We start from the raw sequence: 22,550 nt of genomic DNA on the forward strand, positions 1-22,550 counted from the left end.
GCCGTGGGCCAGTTGCCCCTCCGTGGTAGAGGGCTCAGGCATAGTTCAGAGTAGCATTGTCGCTGCTGCAATGTTCTAGCTAGCACGATTGAAGATAGGGGGTTGCTCGCCCCCTACGTCGTTGTTGATGCGGTGGTGGACGTCACGAGCCCTCCACCGGCCTGCTCCGCCATCACCGCGACCCCGCTGCTCCTGCTCGAGGGTGTTTTGGAGCTGTTGCAGAAGGAGTCGGTCTTGCTCGACCTTGGCCAGGAGCTCACGGAGCTGCTCCAAGTCAAGGCGTCGAAGTTCCTTGGGGGCGGGGTTCTCGCTCCGCGCCGCCGGGAGCTCGTTGCGTGGAGGTGTGGCGTCGCCTGCCCCCTTGCAGAGCGGGGAGCGGTTGTCTGCCCCTTCGTCCTCATCGCTCGCTCTCAGCATCCCGAGCCCAATGTGGAAGCACTCGCGAGTGGGGTCGTATGTGCCTTCATCATCGGAGTCGGAGTAATCGAAGCAGTAGTCGCTCGCGGCCAGGAAGTGGCGCATGGCTTCAGGGTCACGAAGCTCGGAGAAGTCCACTCTGGCCCACGCCTCATCCTCCTCCGAGGAGTCAGCGTGGGAGTGGGTCGAGGTTATGGCATCGAGGTCAAGGGCGATGCGCTGGTGGCGTCCTGAGGACTCCGCGTGAGTTGAAGCATAGGCAGAAGCATAGGCGGCGGTGGTATTGCCAAACCTGAAGGGGTACGGGGATGGTGTCGTCGCCGGGCTCCGCTCCGCCGGAGGTGACTCCTCAGGAGGTGGCAGGGCAGAGCTTGATGATGGGGCATCACCGCATGCCATCGGCGTCTTTCCCTCGCCCAGGCTTAAGCTGGACAGGTACCCAACCAGGGACTCCATACCAACAGCTGGGCATGGGATACCGGCAGAGCGCGGAGCGTCACCCTGAGCTTGCGCGGTGTCGGGGTGGTCCCACTCACAGTGTGTCTGGAGAGCGCGATGAGAGCGGCCGCCCAGGCGCCATCTGCGCCTGGGTGGTAGGTGTGTGATGTCATCATCGGTCGGTGGGGCTCGGGGTGTGAGGAGTACCATGTCGTACTCAGATCCTAGAGACATAAACTCTAGGCTCCTAAACCAGATCACCGTGCCAAGACGCATTGGTCATACGGGGTCTACCATCCGGAACTTGTTGGGATGATGAAGCTGACATGCAGTAGTGCCCCTACCTAGCGCGCCAACTGTCGGTGTTTTGGACTGGCAGGTCCTTAACCAACTAGTGAAATGTACTACGTGCCCCTAATCCCGGGGTGATGCAAAGAGACACAAGGTTTATATTGGTTCAGGCAATAGGTGCCCTACGTCCAGTCTGAGAGATCGATCTTGTATTCCTTGTACCAAGGTGCTCATAGTAGGGGGTTACAAGCAGGGCGAGAGAGGGAGCTAGTCCCAGGTCTCTGCGTGGAACGGTGTGGATTGCTGGAGATGTTGATCTCAGGCAGCAGGACAATGGGGAGTGCGCGTATTATAGAGTGTTGCATGCTGCTTGCGCGGGTGTGGGTGAGCCTACGTGAGTCTCTGCGTCTGAGTGTCTATCTGCATTCGTGAGTTTGTCTGTGTTCGTGAGTTCATCGTCTCGTGTCCAGAAATGGCCCTGGTCGCTCCCTTTTATAGCTGAAGGGGGGACAGGGGTGATACATGTGTTCGCTACGTGGTGTCCTGTAAGCAGAGGTGGCATTTACGAGCCCTGTAGCTGGCCACTGTGGCGGCATGGTCGATGGAGCGGTCCTATCCTTGATGTACTAGAGCGACGTGCCGGTCACGACCAATCCTAAGCGACGTGGGAGCTCCAGTAATAGCTTGACACAGGGCATGGCGGACAACGTGTTGGTCGCTGTGTGTCGATAGCATAAAGGGCCAAGGCTCGGTTGGTGTTGAGACCGAACCACCGTGGGGGGCTCAGCGGGTGTGAATCCTGAGGCTGCTGAGGCCCTGAAGCGGATTGCCGAGGCTCGGAGGGAGCAGTTGGATCTATACACTGATTCTAAGGCTATAGGGACCCAGACTTGACTCCCCACGCCGCACTATCCTCGGAGCAGTCGGGGTTAGGCAGCACAGTGCAGCATGGGCGTCCGTTGTGGGCATAGTGCCGAGCACAGTGGCCGGTAACCCCTGCCCTGTCCCATCCCGGACGGCATGGTGTTGATGCGACTCCCATCTCGTCGGTCACTCCGATATGTCGAGCCATCGTTTGGCTGACGTCGCGGGAGTGGTTGAGCATGTTTAGTTGAACGTGATGTTCTGTCAGAGAAGTTGGTCGAGGCGGAGGCGATGGGGTTGTTGCCGAGCTGGCCTCGAGCGAGGCGGAGAATTGGTACCCCATCCGAGGCCTTACGAGCCGGCCTCGAGCGAGACGAAGAATTGATGCCCCGTCCGAGGCCTTACTAGCCGGCCTCGAGCGAGACGGAGAATCGATACCCCATCCGAGGCCTTACGTGTGAGGCCACGAGCTAGGTGGAGAATTGGTTCCCCATCCGAGGCCTTTCGTGCGAGGCCTCGAGCGAGGCGGAGAATCGGTAGCCTCGGACAAGGTGGGGGTTAGCTAGTAGTTGTCTCTTGGCTTTGATTTTTACAAGGTCTAAGCGATTTTTTCGGTCCTTGCTTAGGGGACCCCTTTTTATGGTACCCAACACCCATAGTCATCCCTGACTCTATTTGTCCTGGGGCGGCTGTCGAAACCCTCGGGGGCCCAGCCTTTGAACCCCTAGACTGTAACGGGCTCGGTGCCCAGTTCCTTCGTCTGAAAGGAATCGGTTGGGGGATACCTCTCCCATCGGCAGACAACGACAGGCGCGCCTTTTGGGGCGGTTTCTCAGGGAGGCAGAATGGCGCCTGCCGTCGCTGCGGTTGGATGTGACGCGATGTCTGCGGATGGGATGTTACCATGCGCGCGATTAATGAGGAAAAGGTGGACGCGTGGGCGGTTTAATCGGATCTGGATTAACTATGCCAGATCTGAGGGGAACTTCCCCGGTTTCATCGCCCATCCATTTCGCCCCCTTCCTGCATAAATATGTGACGAGCCTCACCCCTCTCCTCCTTACCTTGCCTGCATTTGCCTTTTCTGCCCTCGAGCCATCGCTAAGAACAAAGAGCATCGGGGAGAAGAATGGAGAAGGGGGAGGAAGAGAGGAAGAGAGCGAGCCTTACCACCGTAGCCGCATTCTCCACCACACTCATGGCCGGCGCTGTTGTCATTCAGGCGGATCCTTGGGGTCCATCCGACATGTCCGTGGAGACTCTACAGTCGCTCGTTGATGACGGCCTCCGCCCGGTTACCGACCCCACTAGGCCGGAGTGGATTGCTCCGGTGGGTGAGTAGGAGCCGAGGCCGCACGATGGCTACATCGTGAGCATCGTGTCCTTCCACGAGCGTGGTCTCGGCCTGCCGGTGGACCGGTTCATGTGAGCGATCCCACACTACTACGGCGTGGAGCTTCACAACTTCAACCCCGACTCCATCGCGTAGGCGGCCATCTATGTCGCCGTCTGCGAGGGGTACCTGGGCATTGTGTAACACCCCGGGTGTTTAAATATTAAAAACAGGACATGTCATCATATGCATTGCAAGACATTTGGTCATATTGCAAACTTTGATATGCATTCACTAAAACAAGTTTACATTTATGTGGTATGTGTTGAATTGTATTGTTTGAATCAAGTTCAAAATTTGGTTTGGATTTGAATTTGCAAGGAAACCCTGATTTTCAGTATTTAAATCCTACCCTAAAAACTCATTTCAAAATCTAAGCACATTTTGGGGTTGAGCCTTAAAGCAAAATTGTAGAGCTTGTCAAGTTATACAAAGTTTGTTTTTGGAGTTTTCAAAGTTGTTATGAAAAATTTGAAGTAATTTGAAAAGGCGTAATTCCTTAAATGTCCCCTATTTGAATTCAAAAGTTCATTTCAAAATGTAGACCGAATTAGGGGTTGGTTATAAAAGCAAAGTTGTAGAACTTAGAATTTTGAACAACTTTTATTTTTGGAAATTTTTGAGTTGCTACACAAATTTGGGAGTAATTTGAATTTGAAAAAGAATGGCAATTCTGTAATTACTGTGAACAGTGTTCACCGCCTAAGCTACACCGCCGGCGACCTTCGGCTTGCTTCCTAGCGCGTCGTGGTCGTCTGTGGCATCGCGCTGGCATGGGGAAAGGCTCCATCATGGCTTCCTTCAGCTTCTTAGCTACGTTATAAATACCAAGACGCCGTCGTCGTCATTTTTCTTCCTCCTCTGTTTTCACCGCTGCCGCCTTTGCCATAGCTCCGTTGAGCTTTTGCCGTCGACCTAGCGCCGTTGCCCTCTCGGTAAAGGTCGTCCTAGCTTCGTCTCTTCCTTGCGAACATAGCTAGCCAACCTTAGTCGCCTGAAATTGCCAGGAACTCGCTGTCCAAGCTCTTCTTCCTCACAGCCAGCCGAACCACCGTCGACCTTGCCTCACCGTGGTCAGGCCACTCTAGTCCGTCTCCGCCTTCACCAAGCACACCATCGTGTTCGCGGTGAGCTCCTGAGCGTGATGCTCTCTCCGCTTTTGTCTCTACCGCGTTGTACCCAGAGTTATGCCGTGCGCCGCCATGTCTGCACCACCATGGCCGCCATGGCTGGCGTGGAGCTTCCTCCGGTGTGCCTGCTACTGTTCTAAGGGTCGGGATAGGTTCGCGGGGTGATGTTGATCATGTTGGTGCTGTCCACCTCGCCGGAGTCTCGTCGTCGGCGCGTTTTGGCTGACCGGAGTCAGCGGCACCGCCGTGCGCTCTGTTTGGGTCGCTGACATGCGGGGCCGGGTCGTCAGATAGAGAGGGAGAGAGAAGAGAGAGATTTCTTATTTTCTGGATTTTTGAATAGTGCAGCAACTTTGGAAATTCATAGGAAAATAATTACATCTCCAAAAATTCTGAAAATTTGTGTGTAGCTTCTGTACATGTTCTATTATGGTTTACAAATATGAATAAACTTTTAATGTTCCAAAATTTAGTTAATTAATTGATAAATGTAATTTCCATAATTTTTGTAGAGCACTGTATAACTCTAAAAATTATGAAATTTATTTTGATACACTAATTTGTCATGTGGAAGCTTGCATAAAATTTTGAGGTCATTTGGAACAAGTTCATTTTGAGCTTATTTTCCAAATTAATTCAAAAATTGATTAAAAGCAAACCCTAAGTGTTAGGTTAGGGTTTGATCTTGTCTTGGTCATGTTTTGTGACTAGTAGGGTTTCAAGATCAGTTTGATCAAGTCACCAATGTCATAAGCCCTAGGTCATTAATAAGTTAACTTGTCGTAACCCTAGATGTTAGTGTCAGTTGGTTTTGTTGGCTTGCAACTGTACCGCGAAGGAAAGTTGTATTCCAGTTGTTAACTTTTGCATCTATCATCAAGCATCATGTTTCGTATTCCGCATCATGTTAAACATGGTATTGTTACTACGTGTAGTGAACGAAGGAGAACACGTGGTAGTTAATCAAGTTGCGGAGGAGGTTAATCCGTCTATTGAGGTCGGATCGAATACTTATGGAACGTCGCAGGAACCGAACTTTTCCGTCAATGAAGGCAAGCCTCGGATGCATACAACCCTACCTTGTGTTTTACAAATTAATTTCGCTTTTGCTTTTCTATACTGCATTAAGTGATCAGGAGTTAAGTAAAAGCCTAATTGGTGCATTACCAACATTGTTTTTCCGTATCTACCTTGTTACCAGTTTTACGTTGTAAATGTCTAGTTATGCTTAGTCATGCTTAGACAGATCAAAGTTGGGTGATTACCTATCACCTGCAGGTTTTAAATGGATCTTTGGTTACTTATGTTATCATGTGATATGAGCATGTGGAGTAATAAATCTAGACCGGGCGGATTCGGTGTGTGAGAGCCACAAGACATGGAGGTCTTGTGAGCGGCTTCTTTCCGCCTGTGTCGATTAAGGTCCGTCCGTTGTTGAACTGTGTGCGGTGAGACTTTGTAGTACTAACCACATACTCTGGTAAGCCTTAACTTGGTTATTCTATTACGAGAATGGCTACTCGCGCACTGGGAGTAGAGAGATGGCAGGAATAGCGTGTACCCACATGGCAATGGGCTGGATTGGTGGAGTACTATATTCTTGGGTGGAGCAGACCCGTTCTTGTTTAGAGGATCCGAGGGTAGGTTGGTATATGTAGGTCAGGGACCTGTATATGTCGTGTGGTCTGGAATTCCCAGTTGGGTTTTTAATCGGTTCGAATCGTCGTTGCTCCTCGGTTATGGAGACTCACTTCTCTGTTCATCATCATAGTTAATAACTGGAATTTGAGAAGGTGTTGGATATGAAGTTTCATGATCTCAATACGGATCATGTCATCTTTGTATATGATTTTATGAAGTTTTAAATGTCAAATTAAAGAATTTTGTTAAAAAGCTTTTATGCAAAATAACTTTGATTATTGCTAAAGCTATACCTTAAATCCATGAGCCTGCATTCCAAAGTTTATCAGTTCTTATTTTGGTTAAGTCTTGTTGAGTACTTTTGTACTCAGGGTTCGTTGACCCTTGTTGTAGGTGAGCCTCATGAGCAGATCTGTTTTGGATCATGCTGCATGACTATTGTTCGATCTGACGATGAGAAGTAAATGTGTGGCCTTGGGTAGGGCAGTTTTATTGTGTGTTTTGTATTATGTTATAATGCCACTCCACTACTACGTTTTGTATTAATTATCGAACTTAGTTTGTAAGATTTGAAATCACTAGTTTGTAAACTAAGTTATCGTAAGACTTCCGCTGTTTTTACTCTGATGTATATATTTGAATAAATGTTGTAATACTGCAATGACTCTATAATGTGATCCTGCTCGGAAATCGTGGATGATTCGGGGTTCCCCGAGGACACCCGACAGACTTCTTAAGTTACCAGGAACATATGCATAGTAGTCAAAGGTCGTCGGATAGTGACAAGTGCATGTGGGCGCTATAATTTAGGAGGTTCTGCCACAGAATGGTATCAGAGCGATCGTTACAAAGTTTTTGTTGTATTGTTTTACAAAAACTTCAAAATGATTTGGGATGACTAAATTTAACTTGTTAATTTGGTCCAAATTGCTTCTGACTTATCTTATCTCTTTCTCACCATTCCTTATTTGATTAAAAAGGTTTTGTGTGGTGGAGTAGTAATCTTACTATGCCCTATATAAAAACAAATGTTGTTTATGTGCTTTATAAGCTTTGATGATTTTGTTCGTAAGAACGATTCATGCATCATGATTAATTCACTAGTTACTTCCTTCACCTCTGAGTCTGGAGTTGAGTAGTGAGTCTGGTTTGAGTAATGTAATCCATCCTAGCTGTTCTTTAGACTTTGATCAAGTGGTCTTACTTGGATTAAATTGGCTTCCTACAGTATGGCTCGTACAAAGATGATGCCCCGTAAGTCCACTGGACCCAAAGGAGTTCCTCGTCACCAACTTGCCCCTAGGAATGACAATGCTAGCAGTAGCAGCTCTAGGCCTGATCCCCAGGCAGAGATACAGAGGCTTTTGGCTGAGTTAGCATAGGCTACAAGAGATAGAACTTTGGATGCTATCCAGGTAGGAGAACTACAGGATCAATTGAGGCGTCTCACCACCGCGCATAGGAACTGTGAGAGTATGTTAGTTCATATGGTGGATGGGAGAAATGAAGCCTAGCAAAGAGAAAATGTAGCTAGAGCTAGAACTCATGAGCTAGAATTCTATGTAGAAGATTTAGAAGAACATACTACTTATTTGCATGAGGAAGTTCATAGGCTAAGCAATCTCCTAGATCCAAATCATGAACCCCAAGCTGATGCAATGGACCCAGGTGTTATCCTTGCCGATGGTAGTGAATCGGAAGAAGAAGAAGAAGAAGATCCTAAAGAATTAGTAATGATCGATGAAAGTGATAATGAAGGCGGTAATATTTTCGGAATGGATACCGAGCCTGAAGTTTGAAGTAATCGAGGAAAAGAGTAGAGTTGTATAATAGTTAGTTCTAGTTAAGTTATGTAGTCTTGTTTTGGTACTTGCGGGTTTGTGTTTATATTAGTAAACTCTATGTAATGTGTCTGGAGTAAGCTTTGGTGCAATTCAATAAAGACTTGTGAATAAAGTTTGGTTTGTTATGAGCAGATGCGTCGTATGCAGGGTTCGTATATTCCGAGAACTTCACAAGATGAGAGCGGTATTCCAGATCCACCACCAGTTCCAACAAATCTGGCTGATGCTATAGCCGCACTTGTCAATGTGACGGTCGAAAATTCTCATTTGCTTCATGAGATAGCTCAGAGTAATTAGAATAAGATGCAAGGAAACCGTGGTCGCCATCATAATGGGCAGGAAGCTACATATGTTGATTTTATAGACACAAGACCACCGGTGTTCACCAAGGCAGATGAACCATTGGAGGCTGACGATTGGCTTCGAACCATGGAGCAGAAATTTGATCTTATTCCATGTACGGAGTATCAAAAACCTATGTTTGCCGCCCAGCAACTTTGAGGAGCAGCAAGTGCTTGGTGGGCAAACTTAGTGGCTATGCAACCAGATGGCATTCCAATAACTTGGGCTAAGTTCTGTACTGCCTTCAGAGCCCATTATATCCCTAAAGGAGTTATGGCTATGAAGCTGGATGAATTCCTTGCTTTGAAGCAAGGAGATCAAACATTGATGCAGTATGTGGGAAGATTCAGTCACCTGTCACAATATGCATCTGAACATGTCAATACTGATGCCAAGAAGAAATGGTGGTTTATGAGAGGTCTGAATACCAAGCTATAAACAATGATGACAACTTGTACTAATGTTACTTATCATGAGGCAGTAAATATTGCAATTGCTTCAGAGGCAAAGTATCGGCAGCATAAGGAGCTCAAAAAGAAAAAGTGTATGCCATCTGGATCTTTTGGGAGAAATCAAAAGAGGCAGAGGGTGATTTATCATTTAGTAAATCATAATCGTCCTCCTTATTATCCGCCGCAGTCCCAAGCCAGGCAACAGTCAAATGTCCGTCCTGCTATAACCTACCCAAATTCTCAACAGACCAATGCTCCTGGTGGCAATGCTCCAACGTCCTAGGGTCACAATTATCCGTGTTACAATTGTGGAAGGACCGATCATTTCTCCAGGGAATGTCCGTATCCCAGGTAGGCTAATCAAAATTATCAGAAGGCCCCTGCCAATCAACAACAGGGTCAGGCACTAAACAAGAACCCCAATCAGAATGCTCTGAAGGGCAAAGATGAGAGGAAGATAGGACGGGTGTTCTATATTCAAGCTGGAGAAATTCCGGAAGGGGAGCCAGTGATGATGGGTATGTTTCCTATTGCCAATCACCCTGCAGTTATACTTTTTGATTCAGGTGCATCTCATTCATTCATCAATAGAACATTTGTGGTAAAGCATGAAATTTCAATTGGGGCAACAAAGGAAAATTTCTTTATACAGTCACCCAGGGGACATCTATGTACTAAGGAAATGGTATACCAGGTACCCATAAACCTGGGTGGGCATATTTTTCCCACTACCATGATTATCCTAAAGGATCAGGATATAGATGTAATCTTGGGAATGAATTGGATGTATCAGCATAAGGCTATTATAGATGCTTTGAATAGAACTATAAGGGTGAGTTTGCCAGATAGTAATTCTCAACTTCTCATCCAACTTCCAACCTTAAGAAGATCAGTGGGCAAGGTTTGTGCAACTGCTGTCAAAGAGATTAGAGATATCCCGATAGTGTGTGAATTTCCGAATATGTTTCCTGAAGATTTACCCAGTCTACCACCTGATAGGGATGTTTAGTTTAACATAGAGTTGCAACCTAGAACAGCTTTGATTTCTCAGAGAGCTTATAGGATGCCACCTAAGGAATTGGCCGAGTTGAAGACTCAGTTACAAGAATTGATTGAGAAGGGGTTTATCCAACCTAGTTCATCACCTTGGGGATGTCCAGGAATTTTTGTGAAAAAGAAAGATGAGACCTTGAGGTTATGTGTCGACTATCGTCCGTTGAATGAAGTGACCATCAAGAATAAGTATCCCTTACCTCGGATAGATTTGCTTTTTGATCAATTGGTCAGAGCCAAAGTTTTCTCCAAGATAGATTTGAGGTCAGGATATCACCAAATCAAGATAAAGCCTGAAGATATTCCCAAAACGGCATTTACCACGAGATATGGATTATATGAATACTTGGTAATGTCTTTTGGTTTGACAAATGCTCCAGCTCATTTCATGTATCTGATGAATTCATTATTCATGCCTGAGCTAGACAAGTTTGTAGTGGTGTTTATTGATGACATTCTAGTATATTCAAAGAATAAGGAAGAACATGCGGAACATCTTAGAATTGTTCTGACCCGCTTGAGAGAACATCAACTATATGCCAAGTTCAGCAAGTGTGATTTTTGGCTTAAGGAAGTACAATTTCTTGGACATGTCTTGTCAGCTGAAGGCATTGCAGTTGATCCAAGCAAAGTGAAGGATGTGCTTGATTGGAAACCGCCAACCACAGTTCATCAAGTTCAGAGTTTTCTGGGATTGGCGGGGTATTATCATCGGTTTATTCTAGATTTCTCTAAAGTATCAAATTCCATAATTGAATTGTTGAAGAACCAAGTCAAGTTTGTCTGGTCATCTGATTGTGAAGAGGCTTTCCAGACTTTGAAGAGACTGTTGACTACTGCACTAGTGTTAGCCCAACCTGATATCGAGAAGCCATTTGATGTTTATTGTGATGCTTCAGGTATTGGTATTGGATGTGTGTTGATGCAAGAAGGCCGAGTCATTGCCTATGCATCCAGGCAACTTAAGCAACATGAAGAACACTATCCGACTCATGATCTGGAGTTAGCAGCTGTGGTCCATGCTCTGAAGATTTGGCGGCATTACCTGCTTGGTAATACGTGCCATATTTATACAGACCACAAGAGCTTAAAGTATATCTTTACTCAGTTAGAGTTGAACATGCGACAAAGAAGATGGTTAGAACTGATTAAAGATTATGACTTGGAAGTACATTATCACCCCGGTAAAGCAAATGTGGTTGTAGATGCCCTCAGTCGCAAAAGTTATTGCAATTGTCTGGCAGTGAGAACAATGAGTTTGACTTTATGTCAAGAAATGGAGAAGTTGAATGTAGAAGTAATTCAATAAGGTAGTTTGACCAACATAATTGTTGAAGCCACTATTCGAGATCAAGTTATTGTTGCTCAGAAAGAAAACAAGGGTATAGCCCATATCAAAGAAAGGGTCAGGAATGGAAAAGCAGAATGCTTCAGCATAGATGATGAAGGTGTGTTATGGTTCAAGGATCGCCTGGTGGTACCAAAGGTTCCTGAGTTGTGGCAGTCAATTCTGGAAGAGGCACATGCTACTAGGTTATCTATCCATCCGGGAAGTAACAAGATGTACCATGACTTGAAACAAAGATTTTGGTGGACTAAAATGAAAATAGAGATTGCTAGATACATAGCAAAGTGTGATACTTGTCAAAAGGTGAAAGCTATACATTTGAGGTCTGCTGGTGAATTACAACCATTACCTATTCCATCTTGGAAGTGGGGGGACATAAGTATGGACTTTATTGTAGGTCTACCCAAGACATCAAAGGGATTTGACTCAATATGGGTTATCGTAGATCGACTAACCAAGTTAGCACATTTTCTTCCAGTTCAGAATACATATCCCACTATACGGTATGCCAAGATGTATTTAGAGCGAATTGTGAGTCTCCATGGAGTACCCAAGACTATAGTGTCCAATAGGGGTACACAGTTTGTCTCCAGCTTTTGGAAACAATTGCATTCTTCATTGGGTACCAAACTACTGTATAGTACAGCTTATCATCCGCAGACTGATGGATAGACTGAAACAGTCAATCAAGTACTTGAAGATATGTTAAGGTGTTGTGTCCTTAACTATTCCAATAAGTGGGACGAATGCTTACCTTTGGCCGAGTTCTCATACAATAATAGTTATCAGGAAAGCATTAGAATGGCTCCATTTGAAGCACTCTATGGTCGTAGATGCAGAACATCGCTGAGTTGGTCTGAGCCTGGAGAAAGAAGGTTCTTTGGGGTTGACCTTATGAAAGAAACAGAAGACAAGGTTAAGCAAATACAAAGTAATTTGAAGATAGCTCAATCCCGACAAAAGAGTTATGCAGATAGACGACGTAGACCATTGGTGTTTAATAAAGGAGATTTTGTATATCTGAAAGTATCACCAATGAAGGAAGTTACTCGTTTTGGTGTTAAAGGCAAGTTGGCACCTCGATATATTGGACCATTTCAAATTTTGGAGAGGTATGGAAAAGTGGCATATCGCTTGAAATTACCAGAACATCTTGTAGCTGTACATGATGTGTTCCATGTTTCTCAATTGAAGAAGTGTCTCCGAGTGCCTGAGCAGAATGTTGATGTTGAAGGAGTGGAACTTGAACCACTTATTCTGAATATCCTATCCGAGTTTTGGATCAGAAAGATCGTGTTACTCGAAGAAGGGCAATCAAGTTCTACAAGATACAATGGAATCAACATTCCAAAGAAGAAGCTACTTGGGAATCCGAAGATTACTTGCTAGAAAAAATTCTAGAGTTTCTTACGTCTATATAGAGTAATGTTAGTTGAGCTCGGTTGTACAAGTTGTGTTTTGTAAAGGGGCCTCAGCTGTTTTATGGACAAGTTTTGGATGTTTTTGGACTGACACATTTCTTTTTCCATTACTTACCCAATGGCTTTGAATCTCGGGGCGAGATTTCTTTTAGGGGGAAGGATTGTAACACCCCGGGTGTTTAAATATTAAAAACAGGACATGTCATCATATGCATTGCAAGGCATTTGGTCATATTACAAACTTTGATATGCATTCACTAAAACAAGTTTACATTTATGTGGTATGTGTTGAATTGTATTGTTTGAATCAAGTTCAAAATTTGGTTTGGATTTGAATTTGCAAGGAAACCCTGATTTTCAGTATTTAAATCCTACCCTAAAAACTCATTTCAAAATCTAAGCACATTTTGGGGTTGAGCCTTAAAGCAAAATTGTAGAGCTTGTCAAGTTATACACAGTTTGTTTTTGGAGTTTTCAAAGTTGTTATGAAAATTTTGAAGTAATTTGAAAAGGCGTAATTCCTTAAATGTCCCCTATTTGAATTCAAAAGTTCCTTTCAAAATGTAGACCGAATTAGGGGTTGGTTATAAAAGCAAAGTTGTAGACCTTGGAATTTTGAACAACTTTTATTTTTGGAAATTTTTGAGTTGTTACACAAATTTGGGAGTAATTTGAATTTGAAAACGAATGGCAATTCTGTAATTACTGTGAACAGTGTTCACCGCCTAAGCTACACCGTCGGCGACCTTCGGCTTGCTTCCTGGCGCGTCGTGGCCGTCTGTGGCATCATGCTGGTGTGGGGAAAGGCTCTGTCGTGGCTTCCTTGAGCTTCTGAGCAACGTTATAAATACCGAGACATCGTCGTCGTCGTTTTTCTTCCTCCTCTGTTTTCACCACCGCCGCCGTTGCCATAGCTCCGTTGAGCTTTTGCCGTCGACCTAGCGCCGTTGCCCTCTCAGTAAAGGCTGTCCCAGGTTCGTCTCTTCCTTGCGAACCCAGCTAGCCAACCTTGGTCGCCTGAAATTGCTGGGAACTCGCTGTCCACACTCTTCTTCCTCACGGCCGGCCGAACCACCATCGACCTTGCCTCACCGTGGTCAAGCCACTCCAGTCCGTCTCCGCCTTCACCAAGCACACCGTCGTGTTCGCGGTGAGCTCCTAAGCGTGATGCTCTCTCTGCTTTTGTCTCTACCACGTTGTAGCCGGAGTTGTGTCGTGCGCCGCCGTGTCTGCGCCACCGTGGCCGCCATGGCTGGCGTGGAGCTTCCTCCGGTGTGCCTGCTACTATTCTGAGGGTCGGGATAGGTTCGCGGGGTGATGTTGATCATGTTGGTGCTGTCCACCTCGCCAGAGTCTCGCCGTCGGCACGTTTTGGCCGACCGGAGTCAGCGGCACTGCCGTGCACTCTGTTTGGGTCGCTGACATGCGGGACTGGGTCGTCAAAGAGAGAGGGAGAGAGAACAGAGAGATTTCTTATTTTCTAGATTTTTTAATAGTGCAGCAACTTTGGAAATTCATAGGAAAATAATACAGCTCCAAAAATTCTAAAAATTTGTGTGTAGCTTCTGTACATGTTCTATTATGGTTTACAAATATGAAACTTGAAATTTGAATAAATTTTTAATGTTCCAAAATTTAGTTAATTAATTGATAAATGTAATTTCCATAATTTTTGTAGAGCACTGTATAACTCTAAAAATTATGAAATTTATTTTGATACACTAATTTGTCATGTGGAAGCTTGCATAAAATTTTGAGGTCATTTGGAACAAGTTCATTTTGAGCTTATTTTCCAAATTAATTCAAAAATTGATTAAAAGCAAACCCTAAGTGTTAGGTTAGGGTTTGATCTTGTCTTGGTCATGTTTTGTGACCAGTAGGGTTTCAAGATCAGTTTGATCAAGTCACCTATGTCATAAGCCCTAGGTCATTAATAAGTTAACTTGTCGTAACCCTAGATGTTAGTGTCAGTTGGTTTTGTTGGCTTGCAACTGTACCACGAAGGAAAGTTGTATTCCAGTTGTTAACTTTTGCATCTATCATCAAGCATCATGTTTCGTATTCTGCATCATGTTAAACATGGCATTGTTACTACGTGTAGTGAACGAAGGTGAACACGTGGTAGTTAATCAAGTTGCGGAGGAGGTTAATCTGTCTGTTGAGGTCGGATCGAATACTTGTGGAACGTTGCAGGAACCAGACTTTTCCGTCAACAAAGGCAAGCCCTGGATGCATACAACCCTACCTTGTGTTTTACAAATTAATTTCGCTTTTGCTTTTCTATACTGCATTAAGTGATCAGGAGTTAAGTAAAAGCCTAATTGGTGCATTACCAACATTGTTTTTCCGTATCTACCTTGTTACCAGTTTTACGTCGTAAATGTCTAGTTATGCTTAGTCATGCTTAGACAGATCAAAGTCGGGTGATTACCTATCACCTGTAGGTTTTAAATGGATCTTTGGTTACTTATGTTATCATGTGATATGAGCATGTGGAGTAATAAATCTAGACCGGGCGGATTCGGTGTGTGAGAGCCACAAGACATGGAGGTCTTGTGAGCGGCTTCTTTCCGCCTGTGTCGATTAAGGTCCGTCCGTTATTGAACTATGTGCGGTGAGACTTTGTAGTACTAACCACATACTCCGGTAAGCCTTAACTTGGTTATTCTATTACGAGAATGGCTACTCGCACACTAGGAGTGGAGAGATGGCGGGAATAGCGTGTACCCACGTGGCAATGGGCTGGATTGATGGAGTACCATATTCTCGGGTGGCGCGGACCCATTCTTGTTTAGAGGATCCGAGGGTAGGTTGGTATATGTAGGTCGGGGACCTGCATATGTCGTGTGGTCTAGAATTCCTAGCTGGGTTTTTAATCGGTTCGAATCGTTGTTGCTCCTCGGTTATGGAGACTCACTTCTCTGTTCATCATCGTAGTTAATAACTGGAATTTGAGAAGGTGTTGGATATGAAGTTTCATGATCTCAATACGGATCGTGTCATCTTTGTATATGATTTTATGAAGTTTTAAATGTCGAATTAAAGAATTTTGTTAAAAAACTTTTACGCAAAATAACTTTGATTATTGCTAAAGCTATACCTTGAATCCATGAGCCTGCATTCATGAGTTTATCAGTTCTTATTTCGGTTAAGTCTTGTTGAGTACTTTTGTACTCAGGGTTCGTTGACCCTTGTTGCAGGTGAGCCTTATGAGCAGATCTGTTTTGGATCGTGCTGCATGACTGTTGTTCGATCTGACGATGAGAAGTAAATGTGTGGCCCTTGGGTAGGGTAGTTTTATTGTGTGTTTTGTATTATGTTATAATGCCACTCCACTACTACGTTTTGTATTAATTATCGAACTTAGTTTGTAAGATTTGAAATCACTGGTTTGTAAACTAAGTTATCATTAGACTTCTGCTATTTTTACTCTGATGTATATATTTGAATAAATGTTCTAATACTGCAATGACTCTGTAATGTGATCCTGCTCGGAAATCGTGGATGATTCGGGGTTCCCCGAGGACACCCGACAGACTTCTTAAGTTACCAGGAACATATGCATAGTAGTCAAAGGTCGTCGGACAGTGACAAGTGCATATGGGCCCTATAATTTAGGATGTTCTGCCACACATTGTCCCCCACTGGGAGCTGTGGCTCCACCTTTTTCGAGCGGGGCTCACCACCAAGCCAACGGGCACAGTGGGTACGCGGAAGGCGGTGAGGTCCAGCGGCTGCACTCTCCAAGTGCACCAAGACCGGCAGCACCTCTACATCCCGGCCTAGCTCGCGTCGTCCAACCGTCACTGGTACAATAGCTGGTTCTACCTCCGCAACGATGACGGCGGGCTTCCCCTCTATACCGGGCAGGTCATGGAGAGCCTGCCAGAGAAGTGGAGGTATGGCGTCCCAGTGGTCGATCAGCCCAAGCTGCAGCCACTCATAGAGGGACTAGAGAGGCTGCGCAGCCGTGGCCTTACGGTAGTTGTGGTCGTGGCAGCCTTCCACCGCTGGAGGGTGCTGCCACTGATGGCTCGACGGCGGCGCCTGTTCGACATGACACTGGATGAGCCGATCAAGGGCATCTGGATGTCTGCCGTCGCCCTCTCTGATGAGGAGATTCTATGTTGGGTGAGGGAGACGATGGAGGGGCAGCTGAAGAGCGGTGGTCTGACCCCTATCGTGATGTGCCCATCGCGGGGGTACCTCTCCACTACTACAGAAACGTTTTTGGCAGCGGGCGGATTAGCTTTCCCGCAGCGGGCAAACGAGTCCGCCAGCGCTGAAAGGTCACGGTAAATCGTGGCCTTCCCGCGGCGGGCCGCTTTGCCCGCTGCGGTTAATCGGTTTACCGCGGCGGGCACGTTAGGATGACCGCCGCGGTTAATCGTTTAAAAAAACAAAAAAAAAACAGGATCATGCCGGCGAGCCCATTCTCGAGCCCATCGATGAGCTCGTCCCAGCCCAATACTGGAGCCACCGCACCTCGCTGGATCCACCGCCGGGGTCTCCTCCTCGCCGGATCCACCGCCGGATCTGCGCCGACGCCGCAGGTTGGGGCCGTCTGGCCATGGATCCATGCTGCCGCCGTGTGGATCCACGTCGTGGGAGTAGGGAGTCGACGCGGCCGGCCTGGATCCATGCATCCACCCTAGATCCGCTGTCGTGTGGATCCACGTCGTAGGGAGTCGACGCGGCCGCCTAGATCCGCTACCGTGTGCCCGTCCCTGCGCCGCGCAGCACCTCGCCTATGAGAGAGAGAGAGATGAGGGAGGACTGAGAGGAGAGAGAGGGTGGGAGAGAGAGGGAGAGACATACCAGGCGCCCTGGATCCACCGTAGATGCCGCCGCATGGGCCTCGCCAAGCGCGCCTCACCACCGCCCTGCCTCGCCTCACCTCGCCGAGCACCGCCGTGCGCGCCTCGTCGAGTCGAGCGCGCCTCGCCGTCGCCCTGCCTCGCCTCACCTCACCGAGCGCCGCCGCGCGCGCCTTGCCGAGCCGAGCGCCACGAGCGCACCTCGCCGCCGCCCAGCCTCGCCTCGCCGAGTGCCGCTAGGGAGAGGAGGGGAGGGGGCGCATCGCCGGGGAGAGAGGAGCGGAGGGAGGAGATCCACCGGGAGGAGTGTAGGGCAGGGGAGAGAGATTTGTGCGGCGCGAGAGAGGAGGGGTAGGGCAGGGGCGAGGGAGAGAAGTGTGGTGCGGCACTGAGGACTCACAGTGAAACCCTAGGCTCTTGTATATATACGCGACCTCAAAATTGGATCGTATCTGGGCTCTGGATCGGGCAGTATTTACTGCGGCGGGCCTTATAAAATGCCTGCCACGGTAAATCGATTTACCGTGGCGGGCACCTTAAGACGTCCGCCGCGGAAAATAGGGTATTTTCCGTGGCGGACATCTTAAGACGCCCGCCACGGTAAATCTATTTACCGTGGCGGACAAAAACGTCCGCCTCGGTAAATAAAAAAGGCCCGCCTCAGTAAATCATGGGCATTAATCGCAGCGGGCAAAAATTGTGCCCGCCACGGAGGCTATTTTGGTGACGCTGCGCAAATTCGTTTTTGTAGTAGTGCTCTCTGGTAAGTCATGCGCTGCTGTGGCCCTCGAGGCCTCCTCGTTCCTCACCATTTCTTGTTCCCTTATTTGTGTTCACCGTTCTCGCAGAGCCTCCTCGAGGACGCAGAGCGCAGAAGAAGAAGAAGGATGCCGAGGAGGCAAAGCGTAGGAGGAAGAACCTTGAGCGTGAAGAGCTGGAGAAGCATCGCTTGCAGCAGAGGCACAATGGTCTCCCGGTGGAGTTGTCTCCATCACCCTCGTTGTCGGCTTCCTCGAGCGATGACGATGAGAGTGAGATGGGGCAGGGTACCCTGGACCATCTCCCTGATGTTTGGGGGACAGCACTCGGGGCATCGGCGAGCAGCCCGGCGTTTCCAGGAGGAGGAGGAGAGGATGCCTCAGGGCCAGCGATCGCCCGCCCCAGGGCCAAGGCCGACACGCCCGAGGCATGGGTGTTAGGGAAGCGAGCCATCAGCCCGGTGGGCTCAACGGTGGAGGTGGAGCAGGTGGCGGGGGAGGCGACCCAACAGCCTCCGCGGAGGGTCGAGGCGGCGCTGGGGTCCATCGAGGGCCAACCGGCACCGATAGACATGGGGGGCGTGCCACCACCGCCACCACAGTCGTTGCAGAGGATGAGGGGCGTGGTGCAGAAGCGGTTGTGTCCCCAGTCGAGGTAAGTGTCTTATCAGTGGAGTTGTAGCATCTTCTGTTCATTCTTCAGTCGTATGCTGACCACGTAAGCATCTCGTCTTCAGCCAGAAGCATCATGCGGAGGCGCCCGCCTTGGCGCCACGTAAGGCGCTCAAGGTGAGCACCAGCTCCACCGCCCAATGGGTGGTGGAGGCGCAAGCCGCTATACAACGTGGCACGGTGTCGGCGAGGGCCGACCCGAAGGAGCCGGTCGCCCAGGCAGAGGCTACCGGGGCGGCCACGGAGCAAGAAGAGGAGGAGGAGCCTATGCCCCGCCAGGCCGAGGCCCGTGGATCGGATGAAGCCGAGGCGCCCTCAGTCGCTGAGGTCACCAAGGCCGAAGCCGAGGCCCTTAGGACTTCCGAGGCCAAGGCAACGGAGGCCGGGGCATCTAGGACCACTGAGGTCGAGGTGGCGGGGGCTGGAGCCCCTGGGACCACCGAGGCCGAAGTGGTGGAGGCTAGTGTGGGCGTGGCAGAGCCGATGGCCCAGGAAGCAGAAATGAAGGCGGCGCAAGCCTCGGTACCGCCCCCGGTCCAAGGCCCGCCACCGTCGCGGGAGAGCACCCAGGAAGTGGAGGTCCATTCGATCTCCTCCGACGATACTTCCCGGGGGAAGGAGGTGGCAGATGCCGAGGCGGCCAGCACCATGGAGCAGCCAGCCCTGACCCCTAGCGAGGGAAGCTCGGCCCTCGTGCGGGTACAACCCGAGCCCCGCGGGTGGGATCACCCGCGTGTCTTGTGGCGAAGCCGAGACGACCCTGAAGGGCAGCCCCTGTTCGCTCTCGAGGACGCGGCCGAGGAGGGATGCTGGAGCACTTTCGAGCAATACCGCCATCTGGCGGAGCGGTCGCTGTGGACAGCGCTGTCCGTCATGGCTGACGATCTGCCCGGCGTCGCCCAGGTACGTGTCTTGTTTTCTTGTGCGGCGTCGTCTTTTTCCCAAGTTTTTCATGCAGTACTTGACGTCCGTTCTGCCTATCCAGGAGCTCGAGGCCCGAACCCTCAGGAAGTCGCTGTTCCTCCGGTGAGAGAGGGGCATCTAGGACCAGCTCCAGCAGCAGAAGGACCTGCTTGCCGGTGCCAATGAGCTTCTGTCGGCGTGGAGCGCGGAGGTGGAGGACCTCCGCCTTCGCTGTGCCGATGCGAAGGCCAAGGTGGCAACAGTTCGGGAGCAGGCCGCCCCTTTGGCGGCGTGAATCAAGGAGCTAGAGGAGGAGCAGACCCGAGTGGTCGGCGAGCGGGACACCTTCAGGTCTCGGGCCAAACAAGTGGAGGCCTCTGCTAAGGCCATCGCCGGGCAGCTGGGTGTGGAGCAGGGCGCGCACCTGCTAACGAAAGGTGCCTTGGCCGAGGCCTTCAAGGTGGTCGAGGCCTCCCGGGTCGAGGACCTAGCTTTGAGGGAAAAGGTCGAGGGTGAGTCCTGTTCCCCTTGTTTTGTTTGTTTTTCTTACGCTCGACCCCTAACCCCCCTATGTGATGTAGAGCTAGAGAAGGAGGCTTCTAGGGCGGCCGAGGCCTCTCGGGTCGAGGTCCAGCGCTGGAAAGAGAAAGCCGAGGCCTATCGGGTCGAGGTCTGGCGCTAGAAAGAGAAAGCCGAGGGTGAGTCCCATAGGGCTTCGCCCCTGTTTGGCTTATTTTCTTTTGCGCTTAACCCCATCCTACTTGTTTTGGCACAGGGTTGGAGAAGGAGATCTCTCGGGCAGCTGAGGCCTCTATCGCAGTGCAGGCGGTGCTCGAGGCCGAGATCGAGGAGCACAACACGCTGTAGAGCGCCGCCCATACCGTCTGCGAGGCCCTAGAGGTTGAAGGGGTCGAGTCAGGCAGCTCCCTTAGGAGCCGCTTGACTGCATTGAGCGGCCAAGCACGTGAGCGACTCTGAGGGGGGTTGCACACGGGCGTCAAGCGCGCCCTGGCCGTCGTCTCCTCGCACTACGCCGGCGTCGACCTTGAGGCTATTAGTGACGGCTACATCTTGGCCGAGGATGACGAGGAGGCCACTGAGGAGGTCACAAAGCTGATGGAGGCGGTTGAGGGCCCCGGCACAGCGCTGGCCAAGCTGTTCGAAGAGGAGGTGGTTCCTCCCATGCTGTCTGCCGACGCTGGTGACCCTGAGCCTTGACCTGGGCCAAAGAGGCCATGTAAACGGATTAGGATTATCACGCCATGACGCTTGTGGCCGTCGAGGCCTTTTTTAAAGTACTTATGCATCTACGCCTTTTTAATCGTTTTTATTGTATTTCTGAGCCTTTGCCTCTGCCTCGTGTCAGAACATATCGCTTGCAAAAAACTTCCTCGGAGCCTAAGCTGCCCCTTGGGCAAAAGGTGGTGAGGGAGTGTCATAGCCCGAAGGCATAGGCCATCTCACGGCTCGGCAGGCCTTTTGGCCCTGAGACAGGCTTTCAGTCCTTAGGTTTTTTACAATCGATTTGTTAGAGCACGCTAGAGAGTTTGGTGTAGAAATTTATTCGAAAAATGATTAAAAAATGGTGCCTGGGACTTAGGGGGGGTCCCCCTTCTAGCCCCCGAGGGAGGCTCGGTTCTACAGAGGCAGAGCTGAGTCTTGTTCGAGCCCCATGGTGGGCACCTCTGCAGAGGCAGAGCCAAGTCTCCCTTGTCACGTTATCGTAATGCTGTTCCCCCATCGATAGGTTTGGGGGGTTTCTCAAAAAATTAGAACAACTAAAGAACGCTTCTTTATCATATTTCGAGAAACAATGTATACAATGCTTGGAAATTTAAGGGTAGAAGTGATATAGCTGTTCTATGTTCCAAGCGTTGGTGAGGATTTCGCCCTTCTTGTTGGCTAGCTTGTAGGTCTCGGGCTTCAGCACTTGGGCGACGATGTACGGCCCTTCCCATGGTGGGGTCAGCTTGTGGTGGCCCTTGTTGCTCTGCCTTAGTCTCAGCACTAGGTTGCCCACCTTTAGGTCTCGGCTTCGAATGTGCCGAGCTTGATAGCGTCGTAGAGCTTGCTGGTACTTGGCCGAATGTAGTAGCGCAACGTCTCGTGCTTCCTCCAGTTGGTCGAGGGCGTCCTCGCGGGTAGTGCGGTTGCTTTGCTCGTTGTAGGCCTAAAGCCTCGGGGAACCGTACTCCAAGTTAGTGGGGAGGATGGCCTCGGCCCCATAGACCAAGAAGATTGGTGTGAACCCCGTGGCTCGGCTCGGAGTGTTCCTCAGGCTCCAGATGACTGACGGGAGTTCGACAAGCCATTTCTTGCCAAATTTCTTCAACCGGTTGTATATTCTTGGCTTGAGGCCCTGTAGGATCATGCCGTTGGCACGTTCTACTTGGCCGTTTGTCCTAGGGTGTCCTACGGCCGACCAGGCCACATAGATGTGGTGATCGTCGCAGAATGTTAGGAACTTGTGGCTGGTGAATTATGTCTCGTTGTCAGTGATGATGGTGTTTGGAACCCCAAACATGTGGATGATATCAGTGAAGAACAACACTGCTTGCTCGGATTTGATTTGGTTGATCGGACGAGCCTTGATCCACTTGGAGAACTTGTCGATTGCTACCAGCAAGTGGGTATAGCCCCCAGGGGCCTTCTACAGAGGCCCAACCATGTCGAGTCCCCACACGACGAATGGCCATGTAATGGGGATGGTTTGGAGGGCTTGGGCCGGGAGATGCGTCTACCGCGCATAGTACTGGCATCCCTTGC

At 49.1% G+C, this 22,550-nt stretch overlaps 1 protein-coding gene across 1 annotated transcript; it reads left to right on the top strand.

Annotated features, from left to right (window-relative positions):
• The first annotated feature begins 16,507 nt into the window (after window positions 1–16,507).
• On the top strand, window positions 16,508–21,002 carry LOC136469228 (uncharacterized). Its single transcript, XM_066467512.1, has 5 exons — window positions 16,508–16,765; window positions 17,049–17,187; window positions 18,300–18,864; window positions 18,947–19,784; window positions 20,787–21,002. The coding sequence occupies exons 1-5, from the start codon at window positions 16,508–16,510 to the stop codon at window positions 21,000–21,002; spliced, it is 2,016 nt and encodes a 671-aa protein (XP_066323609.1).
• The last annotated feature ends 1,548 nt before the right edge of the window (window positions 21,003–22,550 follow it).

Source organism: Miscanthus floridulus, chromosome 8, assembly GCF_019320115.1.
Source record: "Miscanthus floridulus cultivar M001 chromosome 8, ASM1932011v1, whole genome shotgun sequence".
Classification (NCBI taxonomy): domain Eukaryota; kingdom Viridiplantae; phylum Streptophyta; class Magnoliopsida; order Poales; family Poaceae; genus Miscanthus; species Miscanthus floridulus.

Bases quoted from the DNA above. Each gene is read 5' to 3' on its own strand.
- LOC136469228 (XM_066467512.1), top strand. From the start codon at position 16,508: ATGGAGAGCCTGCCAGAGAAGTGGAGGTATGGCGTCCCAGTGGTCGAT. The intron at 16,766-17,048 runs GTGAGGGAGACG...AAAAAAAAACAG, and splicing joins ATGAGGAGATTCTATGTTGG to GATCATGCCGGCGAGCCCAT. The intron at 17,188-18,299 runs GTTGGGGCCGTC...CCGTTCTCGCAG, and splicing joins GATCTGCGCCGACGCCGCAG to AGCCTCCTCGAGGACGCAGA.